This window comes from Brachyhypopomus gauderio, chromosome 10 (assembly GCF_052324685.1).
Source record: "Brachyhypopomus gauderio isolate BG-103 chromosome 10, BGAUD_0.2, whole genome shotgun sequence".
Taxonomy (NCBI): Eukaryota; Metazoa; Chordata; class Actinopteri; order Gymnotiformes; family Hypopomidae; genus Brachyhypopomus; species Brachyhypopomus gauderio.
Window position 1 is genome coordinate 1,656,466 of NC_135220.1, and position 20,649 is coordinate 1,677,114.

Genomic DNA, 20,649 nt, shown 5'->3' on the forward strand with positions numbered 1-20,649 from the left:
TAAACTACTCATAACTACTCATACATAGAGTGTTTCTGGCATAAATGCAGATCTATGATGTGAGCACACAGCTGTGTGGTTCTCCTGATAACGGCTTCACATTTTTCTATAAAAACACGAATACTGCATATGTACATAAAATATGTATAAAGTTGTATGTTTCCTAAGTTCAGTCAAACATTACGGATTTTAAAAATAGCAACATATAAAGGGAGCAGCGTGATGAAAACGTGCGTTCTTCCAGAAGGAAGTGGAGAACTTGCTGCTATTCAACATGAAAGGGAGGCTTATGGCACAGCCGCACCATGAACACAAACATGCGTTTTTTTTAACGGAGTAATTGGTATTAGTTTGTACTTCTGTCTCCCTGGTCGCCACTTTTTGGCTCTTAACCTCCCCACGTTGCAGGATGGGAGTTTTTAGCGCCATGAATGGTTGCCTTTCCTGAGCAACTATGGCAGAGAAAACGAGATCTTGACGAGATCTTTCCTGCTGGAGTCACTCTTTGTTCTGCATCACAGCGGGGCCCTACGGCCGCACCTGGGCCCCAGAATAGCACCGCGCCGCTGAGATCATGGCTCTGCGCTCAGCTCCAGTAAAATTAGATGCTGAGTCATTTGTAAAGCTCCTCATTCCGCTGCTTTGCAATCGTCTGTCGGGGGGACGTCCATCAGAGAGCACTCAGAGCTGACATTATAGCCATAACACACGACGTGTTTACCTAACTAAAACATGTTACATTCTCAGAGACTCGGGCAGTTGTAGAGGATGTAAGTTGGGGGGGAAAGAAAAAACACAAAACAAAACAAAATCAGCTGAATAGACACTCTGCAGAACTGCTGCTTCCTGACAGGGAAGCTGCTGGCAAGGGAGGTCAAGGAGCAAACGGGCCATCCCAACATCTCCCTCACCCCGTTATCAGGGCAGGAAGAGGCAGGGTGGTGTGACCCTCTGCGCCCCACCAGAGCCGTGCTAAGAGTGACACGGTGTGAGGCAGTGTGCGGGCTCCGACGCCAAACCCTCCCACCTTAAATAACACGCGGCACGGCGGCCACGAGGCCAGGGATCACGGAAACAGGACGATCCGTCATGGACGTACTTAGACACGTCGCAACATACATACTGCAAATACGGCTTATTTTAGATCACACATCACGCGTCTGCTATACAGAGCCGCCTTTCAGCACAAGATTTAGATTTGCCGTAGTGTGATAGCTGCAATGCTACCAGGGACTGGACAATAGCTAACCAGGGTGGAACTTCCTGGCCCCGAGGCAAGAAGGTCAAAGGTCAGAAGAAGAAAATATACCTCATACCTGTTATCACATTCACCACATATCTAAGACCAATTGTTTTCTCTCAAAACAATATGCTTAAGTTTTTTTTAGCAGTGATGCAATGCATTTCAAAGCCTCCCTCTGTCTTGCCAGGGCTTAAGCTTTTCAAAATGGTGACAAAAATTTAAACATTGTTCCATTTTTTGGTCATTAACTGCATCTGCTCCTCGTCGCTGACCTATGACGCTTGTGGAATCAAAGCCACTTCCCGAAGGATTGACAGTAAGTGATGGAAGTTACATTGCCTTTCTAAAGCCTTGCCTTTCAACAGTGGCAGCAATGGGGACGGCGAGAGGCAGTGCGCTCAGGCAGCGTGTGAAGTGAGTGTGTTGTGAGCGTGCTCACAGGGCGCAGGGACCCAGTGGCAGGCGGACAGTGGGACCCATTATCGTCTGATTAGCACCAAGTCTCGCCTTTTCCTGCCACCAGTCTTCTATTTACCAGCAGGAATAATAGCTCCAAATGCACTTTGGCTCACACTTCAAACAAGCAACTGTCAGGAAAGCTAATCTGAGCCCCCCCCCCCACCCCCTTCATTCTTGTGTTTTGACAATAAAGATATCCTATCGTATCCCATGAAAGCCTGCCTGTCTCCCGCTTTGTGTGCGATAGGCTAAAATAATTCTGACCAGTCAAATGGTCACAGTTACTCAAACACGGCCGTGTGTGTGTGTCCACCCTTATGCACCAAGTTCAGGAAGGGAAATACAATGAATTCGTGATGAGGAACTCCGGCACCCTCACGACAATTTGATCATTAGTTTCCACGTGTTGAACTCTAATAAATAAATAAATAATTTACAAGTAGTGAAGAGAAACAAAATGAATTCTTTTGTACGAGCAGATCTTGTGAAGGTCCCGCCTCTTCCTGGAGAATGAACCGGGCCTTGTGCCATGGAAGCCAATCAGACAGCAATTGCAGAATCAAAACTATCCTCAATTAAGACACGCAACAAACGAAAACAATAATCAGCGATCATAGAGGAGGGAAGGACGCGGCCCGTTTAATCCAGAGAGACAGAACAAGAAAGAAGAGGAGGAAATGAAGACCAGCCCGAGCAGACGGAGGACAGAGAGGACAAGTGTGCCGTACTGATGGCCGTGCTGATGATGAAGGGACATTATCTGTCTCAGGCGTCCATGCAGGGGAGGGCTGCAGCTGACCCAGAGCTGCACCTCGTCTACGCTACCGTGTTGACACACCGGGTCGCTGATTAAACGCAGGGCAGTTGAGGGTGGTGGGGTAAGACATGCATGCTGCCATGACACTAAATGAGGATGCAATCAGAGAAGAGGCGAAGCTTTGAGCAGGGCAGGAAGTTTCCGGAACAGCCATGAGGGGATATGCTCACTCCTGAGGTGGAACGTGGAGATTTACTAATTGTTTCTATCGTTGCTTTGTGAGATGTCTTCCTACACACAGAACAAAACAGGCAGTCTTTAGAAAACCACACGGAAACACATTTATTCCTTTCTTCTCAACTCCAGAGTTTTACAAACACTGTAAAATTTAACTGTGGATTTACACCTTACAATTGAAAGTTTTTTGCATTCATTTTTTTTTGTCTTAATAAACTAAATCAAACATTATTCACATAACTGGGCAGAGATATTATCTCACCATTTTCATAGCTTTTAATTTCGAAGGCACACAACTCAAACTCTACAACCACCCACACTAAGACATGCAACACAAATAACTATAGTGGAAAAGGTGTCCCCATTCTGAAAATAAGCCAAAACCATCTTAAGAAAAGCAAGGTGAAACAATATCACCAATATAAAAGCTGCACAAGAATCAAAGACCGAGTTGTGTGACTGAGATTCACTGACCCCTTCTGGTCATTACTGGAAGGACATGCTGATACAGCAAATGACATTTTTAAAAAAGTGAGTGGATATAAATATTATAAAAAAGATAAACGATTAAATAGACCCAATTGATTAACTGGTCTAAGAGAAAGTGAAAGTGGCATTACTGTAAAATTCAAACACTAACATTAATTGAGATATGCTAAGAACTGGAAAATCAACTGTTTTTTTTGTCCTGCAAAGCAGACCAGATGCAAACAAGCCATGCAAAGGCCATCTGAATGCATTTGGGAAAAGAAATTACAAAATTCTACATTCACACAGTGTAACATTGCACTTGCTCATATGAATAAACATTCACAGTTACCTTGGTCCAAGTCGGTGTGTGTGTGTGTGTGTATATATATATATATCAAATAAAATAAAACACTTGGATTTGAGTGTCAGGTCTGGCTCATAAAGGCATCAAATTGTTCTTAAGGCGTACACCAAACTCGGCCGCTGGTGGAAGCCATGCCTCTTTCGTGTCATTTGACACTTCAAACAGATGTACAAAATAAAAGCCCCCACAAGACTAAACATCACCGTTTGTTCCACTTGATTATCCCCTGGTGCAGACGGCATCCTGCGATGCCGCGGCCGGCGTCTCTGCCCAACCCCCCCCCCAGTCCCACCTCAGATGAGACGTCCGTCCTTTCGTAGTCGGGACCCATTGGCGAGCAGCAAGGGGACTTTGTGTATGAAGTCTAAAAATAGCAGTGCACGAGGAGAAAGCGTCGGGGCCCACTGGCTCAGACCTCCCCTCCCCAGTCCGCAGACACGGGGGGGAAAATAGAGAAGGAAATGTTGTTTGTGACGTCATTCTCCAAAATAGCCCTGGTGGACTGACAAGCGTCAAGAGTCCCACCACTGTAGCCTGTCTGCATTTTTCATTAAGGCATTTAGCTCAGAGTGGGATAACCCATGATCCTGAAGGCACAACAGAAGGCAGAAGTCTCCATCTCTCTGTCTTTCATGTCCCCTACACCTAGTATTGGTGATAAAACTGCCCTGAAAGAAAAAAGAAATCTCCCCGGTAGGTTACGGCAGGCAAGATGTTCTTCAGAAGCAGCTCGGTGGGGCTCAGTCAGACCGCAGGCAGCTGTGGTCGTCCACGAGCACCCCGCTGGCCGGCTCACTGCCGGGCCGATGGAGCGGAGGCGTGTCGCGGTCGGTCCAACAGGAGGCGGATGTCAAGGGCTTCCACCAGAGAGGCAGCGCTCTTCAGCTGACAATGTACTACCCAAGGACAATTTGATAAAAATGAAGAAAAAATAATAATAAATCACTGGATCTTGGAGAGTCCACTGGCCAGCAGGAGTCTGAAGGGGACAGCAGAGCGGGCCATGGTAAAGGGCAGCCGATGGAGACCTGTGGAAGAGAGGTCAGCAGGTCAGAGCCTTTAGGGGTCAGCAGGTCAGAGCCTTGATAGCCATTATCTAGATCTGAGGCTAAACTATGGGAGGGGGAAAAAAATGACCTTCAAAAAAAAAAAAAAAAAGAAAAACACATGAAACCAAAACAACTCAGCCAGTAAGGGAGACGCCCAATGGGAGACGTCTTGAGAGCAGGTTTGGTCTGCTTAACATTTACTTGGAGCACTGTTGTTTTATAGGAGCGCACCAGGAGTGTTTCTGGTCTGTGTGCGTGCTCCACAGGGCTGTTTGCACTGGGTGGAGGGTGCGGGCGTGTGTGCTACAGAAGAGGCCTGACTGTGTTCACGACTCAGGGGTGCCCTTCAGTCGTCTTGTGCTTTCCTGAGAGAATTGTACTCTTTCTATCTGAGGAAGGAGACCAGCCCATAGGGAAACACGACCTGCTTTGGAAACACCAACTCAGCCCAAGGGCCGCCTCAAAACACAAACAGCCGTGCATATAAACTTCCTTGCACAGAGCAGTCAGGCTGCTACAATGGCACGATGCTACTGATATGAATCTCTCCTTCACACTTCATTAAGCGACCTACAAGCTGATCAGGCTCAAACCACTTCATTGAAACAACCTTTCGACCATCTTGAACAACAGACAGTGATCGGAAAAGCCGCACAGCCATAGCCAGCATCCTGAGAACCAGGCTGCGAAACTCACCGAAGGCTCGGATGAGTTCCCTCTGTAAAGCCCAGGTGACGGCGTTGATGAGACAGGCAGAGGTGAGCCCGGCAAACAGCACGTTGTACAAGAAAACAATGTGGAAGTTACCCAGCCAGTTATAACGACCAAAGTCCCCCAGCAGGTCAAACCTTGTGATTCCTAAATACAAGAAAAAAAAAAAAAAAAGAACAAGTGATTTTTTTTTCCCTCCCTGAATGTGAATGCATTCTCATGGCAGCTGCAGATAATAATGGCTTATAAGCGCCCTCTTGTGGCGAGTGGTGGAACCCAAGATTATACTAAACTCCGACTTTCATTGAACACAAAGTAGGACCTCACCCAGAGTTCTTGAAAAGACAGGAAGAGCAGAGCTCAGCACTAGTAGACACACACAGTTCCCTATAATCTGTAGAGACACACACACGCAAAAACACAAGGGTTAGAATATTCATGCGAATGAGAGCGTACAGGTACAAGAACGAGTGTGTGAAGCCTCTGTACCTGTGTGAGGGTGGTGTCCTGAGCACGAGGCAGCATACTACTGAAAAGAGGAGAACTGTAGAAACCCACCACTGAAGAAACCATCAGGTATCTAAAAGAGAGCATTAAGGGTCCTAACACAGCCTGTGCAGAAGATAATATGAGAGAGAGAGAGAGAGAGAGAGAGAGAGAGAGAGAGAGAGAGAGAGAGAGAGAGAGAGAGAGAGAGAGAGAGAGAGAGAGAGAGAACGAGCGGAGGAGGGCAAAATGTTCCCAAAAGCCACAGAGGCTAATTGAAGTCTGGCCCTTGGTTTATTTTCTTCTTTCAATTCAGCGGTGTGAAAACGGCCAGGGAAAACGGCGGAGCTACAGCAGCTCCCTGGACACCGATCACGACACACACACGACACACACGTGGGCTAAAGTGGTGAGGATACAGGATAAGGACGACCTGCACCGTGGCCCCCAGAGAGCCGAACACGGAGAAAGACGCCAGTCCCAGATGGGGGTCCTGTAACAACAAACCAATTACTGGTGGGGATGGACTACAAAACAAACAAACAACCTGTTGTGAGTGAATAAAAGTTCAACATTGTGACGATGCAAGTTCAAGAACAAGCAGCGTTTGGGGTTTGCTTTGGAAGCGTGAAATATAAAACGTAATATCTCGTAATCTCACCTCCATGTGTCGGGGCATGGCAGACTCATCGAAGAGCAACTCCAGTACGTGGAAACACACCATCAACGCACACACCACCTGAGCAGCAAACATCCTCCTGAATCAGAACTGCAGTGCAACTCAAACCAATGACGGCACCAAAGAAAACTAATTCTTACCGTTAAAGCTAGCAACAGCAGCATGACCAACGGGTAACCCAGGTTACGCTGCCACGGCGATGCATTCCTGCGCATCTCTACGGAGGAGGGAGAGTAATTGAGGGTGTGCGAGGGACGGGGGAGGTCTTGATGCGAGGAGACAGTGATGCAGAGACAAGAGTTCTCACCCAGGGCCTTACGCATGGCCTGCACGCTCACAAACTCACTCTTCATGGCCTGCAAGTTCAGACCCTGCCAACAGGAGGCGCCACCTGAGTAAGGGGAGAGAGGAGGAGAGAAGGAGGTCATGATGGGAAAACAGGAGGAGGAGGAGACATAAGGCAAGAGCACACACACACACATATATATATATATATAACCTGTTAGTCATTTGATTAAAGCAGTAGTGTTAACGGTTTTAAACCTCTGCAGAAAGCTCACACACACACACACACACACACACACAGTAGAGTAGTTACAGCAGTTAATATCACCAGTTTATTCTGACTCACTGTTGAGCTTCTGGGAGAGTGCAGCCTCCTCGAACAGAGCACAGTCCACGCTCTCCTCCACGTTCTCCAACAGCTACACACACACACACACACACACAGTCATCAGCTTCCTTCAATACACACTCAACTCCCCTTTTCACTCTGAGCAGCTGTTCAGTGACACTATGAAGACAACGCTGCGCTTTCCATCAAATAAAAGAAGAAGAAGAGAAGAAGTTTGCTCTAAATGTGCTTTTAGAAGCAGCAGACGTGCCAATTCAGCGACGGTCCTTCACCGCGGACTCATCGGTGGGCGAACAGGCCCACTTCACTACACAGCCGTCCCCAGGCCCACGTGCTCTCCTGCAACGCTTGTTGAAAAGGTCGACATCTCCCACTCACCCGAGGTTTAACCAGCAAGCTGCCGGTGACGCTGAACATCCGGGCCATACCGAGCGGGGTGCACACTGTTGATCCAGAACAGGGAGGGGGGGGAATGACCCGGTTACCCGGGCCGCAAGGCACGCTGACACGAACCCAAACAATCCCCACCGGGTAAAAAAAAAAAATGATATAACTTTACAAAAACATATTTTAGGGAATGTGAGACGTTACACAGCAGCAGCAGAACCCCAAGCAGGGAGATGCAGGAGTAGAGGTAGGGCAGGTAGTACTCCCACAGGTCTGGAACGGAGCAGAACAGACAAGGAACTCAGCATCGGCAAACCGAAAAAAGATCAAAACACACTGTACTGCAGCTCGGGGGGCCGGGGCTATTTAACCCGTACCGTAGAGATTCTCTCGGGCGGTGTTGTGGTCCAGGAGGGCGGATGCCACCCACACGATGCCCAGCACCAGCAGACAGAGGAGAAGAAGCATCACAGCGGTCTCGTACACTCGAGCCATCACCCCCTGCAACGGGTGCACACGCACAAACGAATGCACATACACACATGACCCACACACACAGGAATGCACACCACACCACACCCACACACACAAACCCCCACACAGACAGACAAATGCATACACACGCCCAGACATGTTACAAACCTTTGGAAAACAAGCAAGCTGACAATGCAATATGTACATTCACATGTACAATCACAACAGGGGAGTTACAAAGAATGAGGAAGGATAATTATTACCTTTTTGGATCCTGTAAACCCTTCTGACTCAGTAAAGAAATAGGCAAAGGGCATGAGAAAAACCAGGGAGAGGTTGGAGAATAGGAAGACCAAGTTCCATAGACCTGAATGATAACACACACACACACACACACACACACACACACACACACACCAACTATAATTTGGGACAATCTTTAATATACCACAAGTCACCACTAGAGGGCAAACCTTGGCTAAAATGCAATTCAAGAGAAATGTAAATCTTTGCTCATCTACTCATCAGGCCAAAACAAATGCTGTGTCCTCATATTTTACACTGCTTGCATACATTATTTAGAATTCTATAATATTTGAAATATTTTAGCTCATGTCAAAATTTCACAATAAAGACAGCTCTCCAAAGTTATTTTATATGTTCCTTAACAAACTTCTGTAAAAAGCTAGAAATTAGATATTTGTTTCGTCCATATTTTCTTTTCTGAGCCCCAGTGGGGTAATGGAGAGATCAATTAACATGGAGTGTTTGAATTTTACACATAACAGTAAGAGATCGCTTTCTCCAGATCACTAACGCTTGGCGCTGGCGTGAGCAGTCGTGCTCATGTTTGTCAGTTCATCAGCGTTCATATGATCTCACAACCCCGTTGGCCTCACTCCAAAAAAACAAAGCCTTCAATGTCAAGTCTTCAATCGTCATCTATTTCGCTTTTATATTTATGATTCTCGCACTCGTTTATTAGCCTCCATGACTTGTCTTACATACGTGTCCAATCAGAGGACGCAGGGTGGTGTGGGGGTTTGTGCGGACGTGCGTTACCGTGGATGAGGGAGCCGTTGAGCCACTGCATGTAGTAGCTTTGCGGGAACGTGAGCAGGACCTCGTTGGACAGGATGGAGATGGGGAGGAGCAGCACGGCGCACACGGCCACAGACAGGGTGAAGGTGCACAGCCACAGCCTGGGTGACACACCAGAGACAAACCAGCGGGTGAAGAGCCAGAGCATGCCCAACCCAGCCCGGCCGGCACGGCACGGGGTCAAAGGGCGAGGCAGACCAGACAAACAAACAGAAGCGTGCTTAGCTTGGATCTAAAGCAGCTTCGGTAAAACTCCCACACCAAGAGCTGATTACTTACACGATTCTGTTAACTGTGGCATCTTCAACATCATCTGGAGGGAGAGAGAGAGAGAGAGAGAGAGAGAGAGAGAGAGAGAGAGAGAGAGAGAGAGAATATGAAACTGAAGTTGGTCTGTTTCAGTAAATAATGTGCGTGAACAAGGTCAGAATGTCTTGATATGACAGTATTAGAAGAACAGTATTAGGACCGATGTTGTTCTGAATCAATGTGAAGCACACAGAAGGCAAACCCCCCCGCCCCCTGTCGTAGGATATGTTTATGCCATTGGTGGTCACATGTGTACGAGTATGTATTTCTCCTTACCCAGTGACAGAAGCACAATAAAAATACTAAACTGGTGCGGAAGCGAAAACAAACTTCTAGTCTAGATTGACATGTATAATAAGCTATAAATGACAACATGGTCCAAGAGAAAACACCTTTACTCGCACATGTTATGCAAAACAGAACTTGCACAATCCCACAGAGCCGCGAGGCAGAAGTGTCAGTGAGCCACAACACCAACGACTTCAGTAAGAAAGCAGGTTCTTGCACATTTCCTGCTATGAAGGCAGTAAAGCCCTCTGGAACGCCTCCAGTCAATCCAGCACAGGCCCGCAACAACCCAACGACCCAACTTCTCCCGTCTGTACAGCTGGTTACAGTCTGGCCACACTGGAACGGAGTCGTGCGGATACAACAAAACAAAGGGCCGCCCTTTTCCAAACTGGACAGTACACTAACGTTTAATGTTTCTGAACATCTCTACGCTGCAAATGATACCCTCATAAGCACACGGAGAGTAAAGAAACAGAAAGCTAAAGAATGAGAGAACGTGGAGCGTTTTGGATCCAGATATTAAAGAAAAACCAAGAGGTAAAGTTATGAGATGTTATGTTATGTGGCCTCAAGCAGTACTAGGTAAGGGAGAGTGTTTATCTCCCAGGAAAAAATTCCTCACACCCCCCAGACCCCCCCCCCCCCCCCCCCCCCCCCCCCCCCCCCCCCTGCTGACAGGGCCGTTGCATAAGCGCTGTTCTCTGCTGTTGGGGCACTGATCCTGCGTGTAATTTTAGTGTCCCCACTTGAGAGCCAGAAACTTACACAGGCGTAAACCGCACTTATAAACAGACGGAGGAAAGCAAACGGACCTGCACCGCAAACGCAGATGAAGTACTCGGGATCATGAGCTGTTCACATGATCAGCGACAGCGAACCCTTTCAGAGAACCCTTAAATACTTTCCAGATCCCCCTGAACCCGCTCACCCCTCACAAACCGCTCAAAGTACTGTTTTCAGTCCCGGGTCAACAATACTGCACCTTATATCTTATCCTGTGGGAAAAGATCAAAGCAGTAAGCTGTCACAGCGGGAGAAGCGATGGCAGGGGAACACCACCTACACCACCTACACCACCCAGGACAGGCAGACGCACCTGTGACAAACTCTGCATTCTTCTTGAAGTGGGTGAGGATGAGGTAGGATAAGATGTATAGGCAGACGAAGAGCTGTACACAAATCTAGAAGAGTTGAGAGAAAAGGTATTACTACATACAATATTATAATAAAAAGCAATATCTTTTTGCAAAGATGATGCAATAAAACAAAACCCCTCTGTCCCAAAAAATCAATTATTCAACACAGCTACATTTGACATACGAGTTATTGTGTTTATGGGTCTAATAATGCCAAAGAAGGGAGCTTGATGTTATGTGTTACAGCTATCAGTGTGTTATCAGCAATTAGCTTCAATACTATCCAGAGCATTCAAGCCTCTCCCACATGCTCTCTCACACACACACACACACACACACACACACAAGCTTATCACCCCGACACAATGTTCCTCTCCTTCACAGCTGGTCTTACAGCTCTGTGTCTGGTGCCGCTTATCGCGGGAGCATAGACGACCTGCTATGAAAACACACCCTCCTGATCAGCCGAGTCAGATGGGTGTGACGAGTTTGAAGGCTGGACAGGAGACAGAGCTGTGGACGACGTCTCAACCAGGCGAGGACTCGTACAGGGGGCCAGAAGAGACAGACAGCATCCTACACCCCCCCCCCCCCCCCCCCGTGACGTGCATTACTGCTGTTCTCCAGCAGCCTACGAGTACATGTACATTTCCCGAATGTACACATACGGTGTGTGAGGAAAATTCAGCTACGCTCAACTATAATGGTGCCCCCCCCAGTTTTGTTTAATAACGTTTTTGCACATTGTACTCTTGCACTATGACATGTCACAGAACAGCTTGACAACCCTTGGACAACAGTGTAGCTAGCAGAGCAGATTACAAAATGGGTTTATTTCCAAACTGATTAGGACTTTTTCAGAAATAACTTGGGCCAGTATTTTCTGTGTTTCAGGCAGCACAGAGTGACCTTAGAGTGACCTCCACGCCCCCACTGCCCTCATGTCTGAGGGGAACATGAGGCGAGGCCACTCAAATCAGATTTAATAGAGAACATAGAACACAAAACAAGAGAAGCTCCTGAGATTAAGGACAGATAAATAATCTCAATCTTTCTTTTTTAAAAATATATACGACAACTCTGTTACAGAGTTTAAGAACTGGCGAGGAGCGAAACACTGTTTGAGGGAAGAATTTCAGGCCAGGGCTGCGTCCTGCACTCTCGTGGACGTGACAGACGGAAGTGGAAGATTACGGCTGTAATCCCAAAGGGCAGCACAGCCGGATGAAAGTGGCTGACCAGGATTAAACGAGTGTGTGTACCGACAGATTGGCCAAGCCAACAATGTGATTAATCACAATAGATTAAACTATTAATTTGGCCTCACTATCTTGTCGTCCAATGAATCACATTTTCTACTGTCCAGAAAGTAAAGTATCGACTGTCAATGTTTTTAGCGCGTGTCGTGTAATCAGTGCTACAAGTGTGTTGCTTAAAACCTTCTTCCATTGTTCTCTAGTCAAATGCACACGTTTCAACACATTCGGCCGCCATGCGGTGAGGGAGAAGAGGAACCACCTGACACAACAACCCACCGCCCTTCTTTCCGTTTCAGAATGGAGATCTATAAAATCATGACGACCTTGTGCTGATGTACGGACCACAGGCGGGTCGTACAGCTAGTGTGACTGCAGACCGGCAGCACGAGTTAAAAACTGAATGGGGGTGTGGGGGGGGGGGGGGGTATAGTTGTCGTCATTGTTCCCAAGGAGATAGGACTATGTGAAGCAAATGAGAAGCTTGAAGCAAACGAAAAAAAGCAAAGCTAAGCAAAAACCGTCCTGACACTCGTCCAGCGAACAGGAAGCGTGCGCAGAGACGGGAACAGGACAGGAAACGGGAATGTCAGCCTCAAAGGTGCAAACACGAGCAAAAGAGAGCGCCAACATCCCATCCCTGCGAGATATTTAAGCATGTACGCACAAGCAAACACACACACACACACACACACCACTTGGCAGGTTTGTTTATATAATAAATGCAAGACTATTAATACAAAAGACAATTCAAGACGCTTTATATAAAAGATGGTTTATAAACAGCTAAAGGTAATGAAAATGGATACATACTCTCTGCACTTGAAGCGCTCCATACATACATTATACATGCAGAGAATTTACCATTAGCTACTGAAAAGCAACAGACGTCCACAAATAAACCAAGACCATCTTCGATCCTTCATTATCAAAACAGATGATCTCACCATCATCTATTGTTCATGCCATCAACATGACAGATTTCAGTAAGGAGACAGCACACTGCGGTACATGCTGAGAGAATTAGCCCCAGAGAATGAACCAAATATACGTTTCCATTACACAATGGCTTGGCAGTGGAACATTTGCGTGCCAAGCCACAGCCATCTGGCTCAATTAAACAGCAGTGTGCCTGGATCACAAATCCAAACCCAGTCTTTTGTTTTTTTTTGTGATGATTGGTAGTCAATACTGATTGGCCGCTTTACCACCACACCTGTCCCCAAGGTAACAGCAAACACCTTGCTTACAGCAAGCCTGTTTCCAGACAGAACATGGCCTGCATATTGTAAAACACCCTCTGCCTATTTTACCGAACAGCTGCCCTTGCAGGAAACCCATGTCAGCAGTAATCAACACCAACACACTGAGACTAAACAGGGCAAGGCAATCGAAAGCCACACTGTTCAAGAGATTGGGATGAAGCATCAGAAACTTGTCAAGGCTAAATAAATTTATTCACATTGCTCACCCCCACACTACAGTCTGGCCTGAAATCTGACATTTGACCAATGGAAACCTGTGGTTTGCTAAAAGAGCGGAAATACAGCAGTGGTTTCCCACATTGAGAAGATCCCAAGAACTCATGTTTGACTACTTAAGCTAGTCACAAAAGCTAGATAGGCGCACAAGCAGCGTCAGGAATTTGACAGTTGTCAAAAAAGCATAAAGATGAGGATTTAGTGTTGTATTTCCCTTTAAACAAGAAGTGAAAAAATACTACGGAATCATGCAGACGCTTCTCACAAACTCTGAAACCAAATATGGCAAGTCTCTTTATTGAACTCACAAAGCGGCGCCGAGAAAACGCCACGAATATACAGGAAAGAATTCGCTCGTCAAAAAGGAACTTGAGCAATCACCAAACAGCACGGAACTGCCCGATCTGCAAACAGCACCAAACACACACAGGCCCACTTCGTGCAGAGTGGAGCACAAAGACATGGGTGTAGACGTCTGGAAAGCACTTCGCAAAGTGCGTTCCACACTGAGTCAGTCAGAGAGCGATCGACCTCCTCTCTCGTCTTACTGTAGCCGGTGTCTATTGGGTCTTTTTGACTGGCCAGGACTGCGAAACGTCCAGCTGCTTCTCATTTTATGCAAGTGCTCATAAGCAGAGGAAGCACGCCTGCACACAGTGCATCTTGGGATTGTGAACAAGTTGTGCTGAACAACCAGAGCGGATGACTTTAACCAATTACTGCACTCACGAGCCGTCCATTTAAACTGGCCAGTTTTATGCTAATCATCAGTGCCGATCCTGTATCTGTATTTCGACGCGAATGCTTCAAGCAACGATAAAAGGATCAACTTATGATGACAAGGATCACATGAAACACTTGGCTGTGTTATTATAGTAAAGTGTTCTTTTGTAAACATTTTAGATTCAGTCACAATCCAAGTTACCAAGACCAGTGAAGAGTCTCTGAAATCAGTGCAGAGTAATGTATGTGTATGAACACAGGCTAGCAAAAGAAAAATACTTTAATGCAGCTTTCACATAACTGCACAGGTCATGGCTTAACCCTGACAGCTGCTACGAAAGCCAACAGGTCTGTGAAGTTCATTAGATACTTAATACATCCCAACTCAAAAGCCAGTTCAGCACAATATACTACACCCAACATAACCCATAAAGAGATTTCCATTTCTGAAATTAGTGCATTTATTGTTTACATTTTCTAAAAGTGTTGTGATGGTTAAAGTAGAGGTTAATTCACATTTATTTGATCAGTGTACTTAAAGTAGTGTGAGTGCAGGCCCTGCAGGTGTAAAGGTCACTGTCTATGCCTCGTTGTAAGGTTCTTCAAGTCTAAAGTGCAGTTTGTGTTGTAAAGGCCAAGTCCAGTAAAATCAAAGGTTTGTTGTAATACGTGCACAGAGTTATACCAAGTCTGCAAACTTCAGTTATATAAATTCCATGTAACCTTTGCATTTTAATATCTTTCAAAGTCCGTTTCACATTTTTCATTCTCAGTTTTCACGTATTGATTCTGTACCATGATACCAAGGTTAAAAAGATTAAACAATGTATATGAAAGAGGATGCAGGCTATACATTTCACCAGAAGGAGGTTATAGACAAATGTAAGACAAATGCGTTCACAGAAAGCAAAATAAGCTCAATGATTACCAACGCATCTCCCCCTTTCTCTCTCTCTTCTGTGGTTAATATCCTCGTTTTGAAGACCCAACAGTCTTTGAATCGTTGCCAGTCACTCTACAGACTAACCCAACGTAGTCGGCAAGTTCACGGAGCACCAAGTGATCGGGGTGAAACCGGAACGCAGACTTACAATGATCTCTCGGACACGGTCGTGGAAGAGCTGCTCTCTAACCGACACGTCGTCTGTTTCCATCCTTCGACACCATATCTTGAGGAGCGAGCGGTGTGTAAAGTTACAAGCTATTACACACAAGTCCGCTTAAAGACCCAGTCTGGATAAAACGGCAAAGATGGTTTTCTTAAATAACGCTAACTTAGGGAGGTTGGCTGCTTATAGCAGAAAAAATAGCTCTTAAAAACACCAGTCCGTTGCGAGCTACCGTTTAAAGTCTGTAAGGTGAGAAGCTAATTCTAAAATATATTTCTACCTCTAAAAAATGAAGTTACAAGCCAGCAAAATGTGCCAATGGAAGTTAACTGGCCGTTAACAAACTGCATACATTTTGATATACGCTCCCAAACATCTATTGGGGGTTGGGACGAGTTGTGGGAGGGGCTGTGGGAGGGGGGACGAGTTGTGGGAGGGGCTGTGGGAGGGGGGACGAGTTGTGGGAGGGGCTGTGGGAGGGAGAAGAGGCGGTACTACGTGATTTAAAAGAAGACGTGAGAGCGCTTATAAATCGCTGCCGTGGCCTGCTGCTGACCTAGTGGCCAGTTGGTCGTAGGTTTTGCTGATGCTGTTGAAACGATTAAGACGCTGCTATTTTACCATACGTGCAATTACATAAGGCTTTATTCTGAATAATCTGAAGCGTCTCGGAAATGTATCAGACACAATATTTGGCTGGATGTGTTTTAATGAATCTTATTCATTTGGGTCAGTTTTAGAAACTCAGCTAAAGTTTTTAGGTAAAGGCAATGAAAACCTTTCAGTGAGCATTTGTACGCAGTCCTTCAGGGTTTATCTTTTCCATAGTGTTTGTCAAAACTGGGGGAAATAGATTTATGTTCTGAATCAAAATATACTCTCTTCTGTAAGACCAAATGACGTATTCATGTGTCTACTGTGTCTACAATGTCAAAAACATTTGCACATTTTGAAATATAGCTTACATGCATTTTTTGTTAGACACAGTCTAGCAATTTAAATGCATAATTTCAGGGAAATGCTTGTAGCTTGGTCATATGTCATTATTGATCAATAAAGGGCATCAAATTAGGCGTAAAGGGTAATACTGTGTTACAAATACTATGACATTCAGCCTATCACAACTGTGAATGTTTGAACAGGAAGAGTCAATTAAGTTAATATTACAATGACTCTGACAATCTCACTCATCTCTTAAAGTCCAAAGGCCAAAGTGACTCCACTACAAACGCATTCCACTGCATGTGAGTTTGTGAGAGAAGAGGGTAAAAGAGCCAACTGGGAAAAGAACTAACACTTCATTCACTGCATTTTACCCGTCAAGATATTAAAGACGTCCTCAAAGAAGTTTGACACAGTGATATACGTGTGCTAATTATTTTTTTATATTCATCATTTGAACTGAAAGAAGCCTTTCTGAAGCACAGTGCTTTCTGTATGAACCGTCAATCAATCTACCAGTTATAGGTAAGTCATGTACTATCAGAAAATATGTCTACAAAATCTAGCCTCTGAAAGAATGTCACAGCTCTTACATGTGAAGCTTTTTAACTCTACTTTTCTTAGTATTCCCTCATGTTTAGTGTAATGTTTGTGTAATATTGTTTGCATTAAAATGAGTGAAATGTTTTTTTTTCCTTGGGTTAAATGTTAGATATGTAACAGTATATGACATGCTCTAAACATCCACGTAATTGAAACTGAATGTGAAAAATGTAATCAAAGCACTTTCATAAATCTGGCAGATGGTTTAATGGCACACTGCTCTGTCAGCCTTAGACCATTTTATTTGTGTGTGGAGATTTAATTTCATTTTTTTGCCAGATAACATCACTGAGAAGCAAAGGAGTATTGTGCTCAGCTGGCTGAGGGTCCAGATAAAGGATGTTTCTATGGCTAAACGACTAATAGTGACCTATGCCCTGTGGGCAGTGGGCGGACCCCTGGGTCTACATCATCTGTACTTGCAGAGGGATAGTCACGCCCTCCTGTGGATGCTCACACTCGGTGGCTTTGGGGTCGGATGGCTGCGAGAGTTCTTTCGCATCCCTGCTTATGTGAGAGAAACCAATCGGGAGGCGGGAGGCATTAGACCCGCCCCTGCCGCCTCCCCACAGGTGGGCCTGGCTCGGTTCACCGGCCAGGTTTGTGTGGGGATCTATTTCGGCTCGGTCGCTTTGATCAGTCTGAGCTCTCTCCGCTTTTTCTACCTGATCGTGCTCCCACTGAGCGTGGGTGCGGGTGTCCACCTGGTGTCATGTGTCGGCCAGCAGACTTCGGACTTGCAGAAGACGCTCACTGCCTGTATTCTGACCTCATCCATATTCTATGGGAGTAGAGTCTCTCCTCTGCCCATCAGCATAGCGGCCAGTATCACAGCAGCACAGCACAGGAGGTTCAAACGTGTCCGACGTGCAGGAAGCCCACCTGAACCACTGGGTCAGTTTCAAACTCTGCAACTAAACTTTTTTTTTGTTTGTTTATATGGAATTGTTCATTTCCAAGCCTCATTATGTATATGTAATATAGATTACACAACAGTATAAGATTCTAATAATGCATACCATTTTTTTGTGTCTGTGTCCCAGGGCCTCGCCTGTACCGCCTGGGACTAGCTCTGCTGGCGTTCTCTGCTCCTCTGGGATACTGTGTTTTTCACAACACCACAGCCACTTTGTATTACATTTCAGATTGTGTGGCAACACTGCTGGACACATTTTGGTTCTTCCCCTGGCTCAGAGGGGTTGTGGAGTTCTTCCTGTTATTGCCATACCGGTTCCTGTGCGCTCTGACGGGAGGCAATTACTATGAAGAGAGCTGGCAGAGGGTTTTTGATATACTTCTCAATGAATATAGCAAAAAGGAGACTGCAGCCATGAAGGTGAGCGCTTAAGGTCAGGTCAGCTAGGCTAGGGCAATACGCACAGACGTTTTAATGCAGAAACATATTGACATGAGTATTAAATTGGTAGGATTGGCTGAAATTTGGGCACTTCAGAACATGCTGCAGCTTATATTTGTTCTTTCTTCTGTAGCTGCTTCATACTTTCAAATCTGCTTTTAGTTTCAGTCGCAGTCCTGTACATACCAATATCAGCTATAAAACCATTTCCATGATTTTGTGTCGGTCTCACTTGAGCCATCTCAAACTCTGACCCACTGAGGCACAGACATCTAAAGGTGTTCTGTGGTACCTAGCACCAAGATGCTAACAGCAGGTTATTTAAGCCCTGTAAGTTGTATGGTTTGGTCTCCATGGAGTGGACTTGTTTTACCTGCAAATGGTCAGTCAGATTGTGATCAGGGAAATCTGGAGTCCAAGTGAACACCTTTCACATGTTTCTCTAACCATTCTTGGACAATTTGTGCAGTGTGGCAATGTGCATTATCCTGCTAAAAGAGGCCATTACGATTAGGGAATATTGTCACCCTGAAGCCGTGCACTTCTCTGCAAGAAGAACATGTAACATCCATTCAATGTAACATCCATATTAATGCCAGGAGCCAAGATGTCATGATGTCTGGTTTGCCTTCTTCCTATCGTGTTTTCCTGGTGACACTCGTCCCCAGGTAAACGATGCACATGCATCTGGCTATCCACATGCTGTAAGGGGTCTGTCATAGCCAGGGTTAGGTTCTTCTGCAGTTGCTGCTACAGCAGCTCTTCTGTGGGCTTGGACCAGATGAGTGAGCCTTTGGTCCACATGCACGTCCTTACATTTGCCCATTTTTCTGGCTGGCAGTACATTAACGTCAAGAACTGACTGTTCATCACTGCCTAATGTGTTCTGCTCCATGAGAAGAGCATCAATTTTAATGAGATAATTCATGTCATTCGTTTCACCTGTCAGTGTTTTAATGTTATGGCTGATTGGTTTTAATGTTATGGCTGCCTTTGTGCTTCAGACCTATGGCTTGCAAAAGTAGTATGCAATCATTTTAGCTCTGAGGTAATAGAGACATGTGTAATTATATGATGAAACCGACAGTGCCTGGCGTTTGTAACCACCCACCATTGCAATTAGAAGCTGTATTCAGTATGAATGACACTTCAGCGTGATTGACCAAAGCTCTAGTGTACATAAATATGCATGAGGCGCAGGATGTTTCTGAGTATTTTTGCATGCTTTTGTTGATCAGATTCACTCCACAGATTGACTGTAAAAAAGACTCCCAGTGGCTAGAATCTGGCTTGCTGTTCTTATAATATTAAAAGTGGAAGTGATTCTAAAATGCTATGCTCTTTATATCTGGTGTAAACAAGGCCTGATACTTCCTCTCACTTCTCACTCAATCCTGTCACTTTATTCACTTTATTATTGATATTGCTGCTAACATGGGAGTATTTGCACCACCCTATGCAAAAGACACACATATGCACATGTAAGTACACGCGCATACACAAGGACAATACTGCTTAGATTTATTTGCTCATATAGATATATATTCTGCTTCATTTATTATTGTTATTTTACATATCCTTCTATTTTCTATTTATTATTTTCTCGTAATTTATCTATTACTGCATCAAAATCTAGGAGTTGTAAAACCAAATTGTTCTTACACAGTGGCAATAAAGCTATTCTGTTGCATTCCATTCTATTCTTTCAGGTGCTCTCAGTTTCTGAGGGGGCCACCATGGAGGAGATCACCCACAGCTATAGGGATCTGGTTAAATTATGGCACCCAGACCACAACCTCAAGCAGCAAGAAGAAGCACAACAGATGTTCATTAAAATTCAAGAAGCATATGAGATACTGCTACATAGAGATAGGGTTCAAAAAAGCAAATGAACCTTATTTTTATTATTATTATTATTATTATTATTATTATTTCATCTGACCCAACAGGTGTCTGGTGCATTAAAATTGAACCATAAGCAAAAGTTCATAATTTTGTTTCATTTTAAAAGTTTTATTGTTGCTCATGTAAACATTGTCTTAACCATAATATTGTAAAAATATTTGAATAAATTTGCCTTATTTGTGCATACAAGTTGAATTCCTGTAATATTCTTCTGCCACCTAGTGGCAATACGTTATTACAATTGGGACCAATTAAACCGCTGCTCAGAACAATCATTTGTGGTTGTCATGGAGAACTGATATGGCAACAGGTGATTTTGAAGTGACTAACAACAATAAACCATTTATTACACAAAATTACAGTTAATGATCACAAATTGTATTTTATTTTTCTTTATCACTGACTTTCATTACCTACAACCGATACAGTCAAGTTAATCACACAGTACAGATTTTAATGAATCAATATCAATAAAAAAACATTGG

At 44.9% G+C, this 20,649-nt stretch overlaps 2 protein-coding genes across 2 annotated transcripts; one reads left to right on the forward strand and one right to left on the reverse strand.

The window, feature by feature from the left end:
• Positions 1-2,776: 2,776 nt before the first annotated feature.
• lmbr1l (limb development membrane protein 1-like) lies at positions 2,777-15,723 on the reverse strand. Its single transcript, XM_077018549.1, has 17 exons — positions 15,340-15,723; positions 10,749-10,833; positions 9,332-9,365; positions 9,014-9,153; positions 8,215-8,318; positions 7,855-7,978; positions 7,682-7,750; positions 7,469-7,533; positions 7,088-7,160; positions 6,764-6,847; positions 6,597-6,673; positions 6,439-6,516; positions 6,197-6,270; positions 5,781-5,871; positions 5,619-5,685; positions 5,277-5,438; positions 2,777-4,559 (listed from the first exon to the last, which is right to left on the reverse strand). The coding sequence occupies exons 1-17, from the start codon at positions 15,400-15,402 to the stop codon at positions 4,474-4,476; spliced, it is 1,476 nt and encodes a 491-aa protein (XP_076874664.1). The 5' UTR covers positions 15,403-15,723; the 3' UTR covers positions 2,777-4,473.
• A 465-nt stretch (positions 15,724-16,188) lies between these two features.
• Positions 16,189-20,572, forward strand: dnajc22 (DnaJ (Hsp40) homolog, subfamily C, member 22). Its single transcript, XM_077020875.1, has 4 exons — positions 16,189-16,824; positions 17,182-17,796; positions 17,946-18,238; positions 19,969-20,572. The coding sequence occupies exons 2-4, from the start codon at positions 17,250-17,252 to the stop codon at positions 20,149-20,151; spliced, it is 1,023 nt and encodes a 340-aa protein (XP_076876990.1). The 5' UTR covers positions 16,189-16,824; positions 17,182-17,249; the 3' UTR covers positions 20,152-20,572.
• Positions 20,573-20,649: the final 77 nt, after the last annotated feature.

Coding starts and splice junctions, on each gene's coding strand:
- lmbr1l (XM_077018549.1), bottom strand. CDS start 15,402: ATGGAAACAGACGACGTGTCGGTTAGAGAGCAGCTCTTCCACGACCGT. Junction 9,154..9,331: donor GCCACAGTTAACAGAATCGT/GTAAGTAATCAG, acceptor TGTGTCACCCAG/GCTGTGGCTGTGCACCTTCA. Junction 6,674..6,763: donor GGCCATGCGTAAGGCCCTGG/GTGAGAACTCTT, acceptor CCTCCTCCGTAG/AGATGCGCAGGAATGCATCG.
- dnajc22 (XM_077020875.1), top strand. CDS start 17,250: ATGGCTAAACGACTAATAGTGACCTATGCCCTGTGGGCAGTGGGCGGA. Junction 17,797..17,945: donor AAGCCCACCTGAACCACTGG/GTCAGTTTCAAA, acceptor TCTGTGTCCCAG/GGCCTCGCCTGTACCGCCTG. Junction 18,239..19,968: donor AGGAGACTGCAGCCATGAAG/GTGAGCGCTTAA, acceptor CTATTCTTTCAG/GTGCTCTCAGTTTCTGAGGG.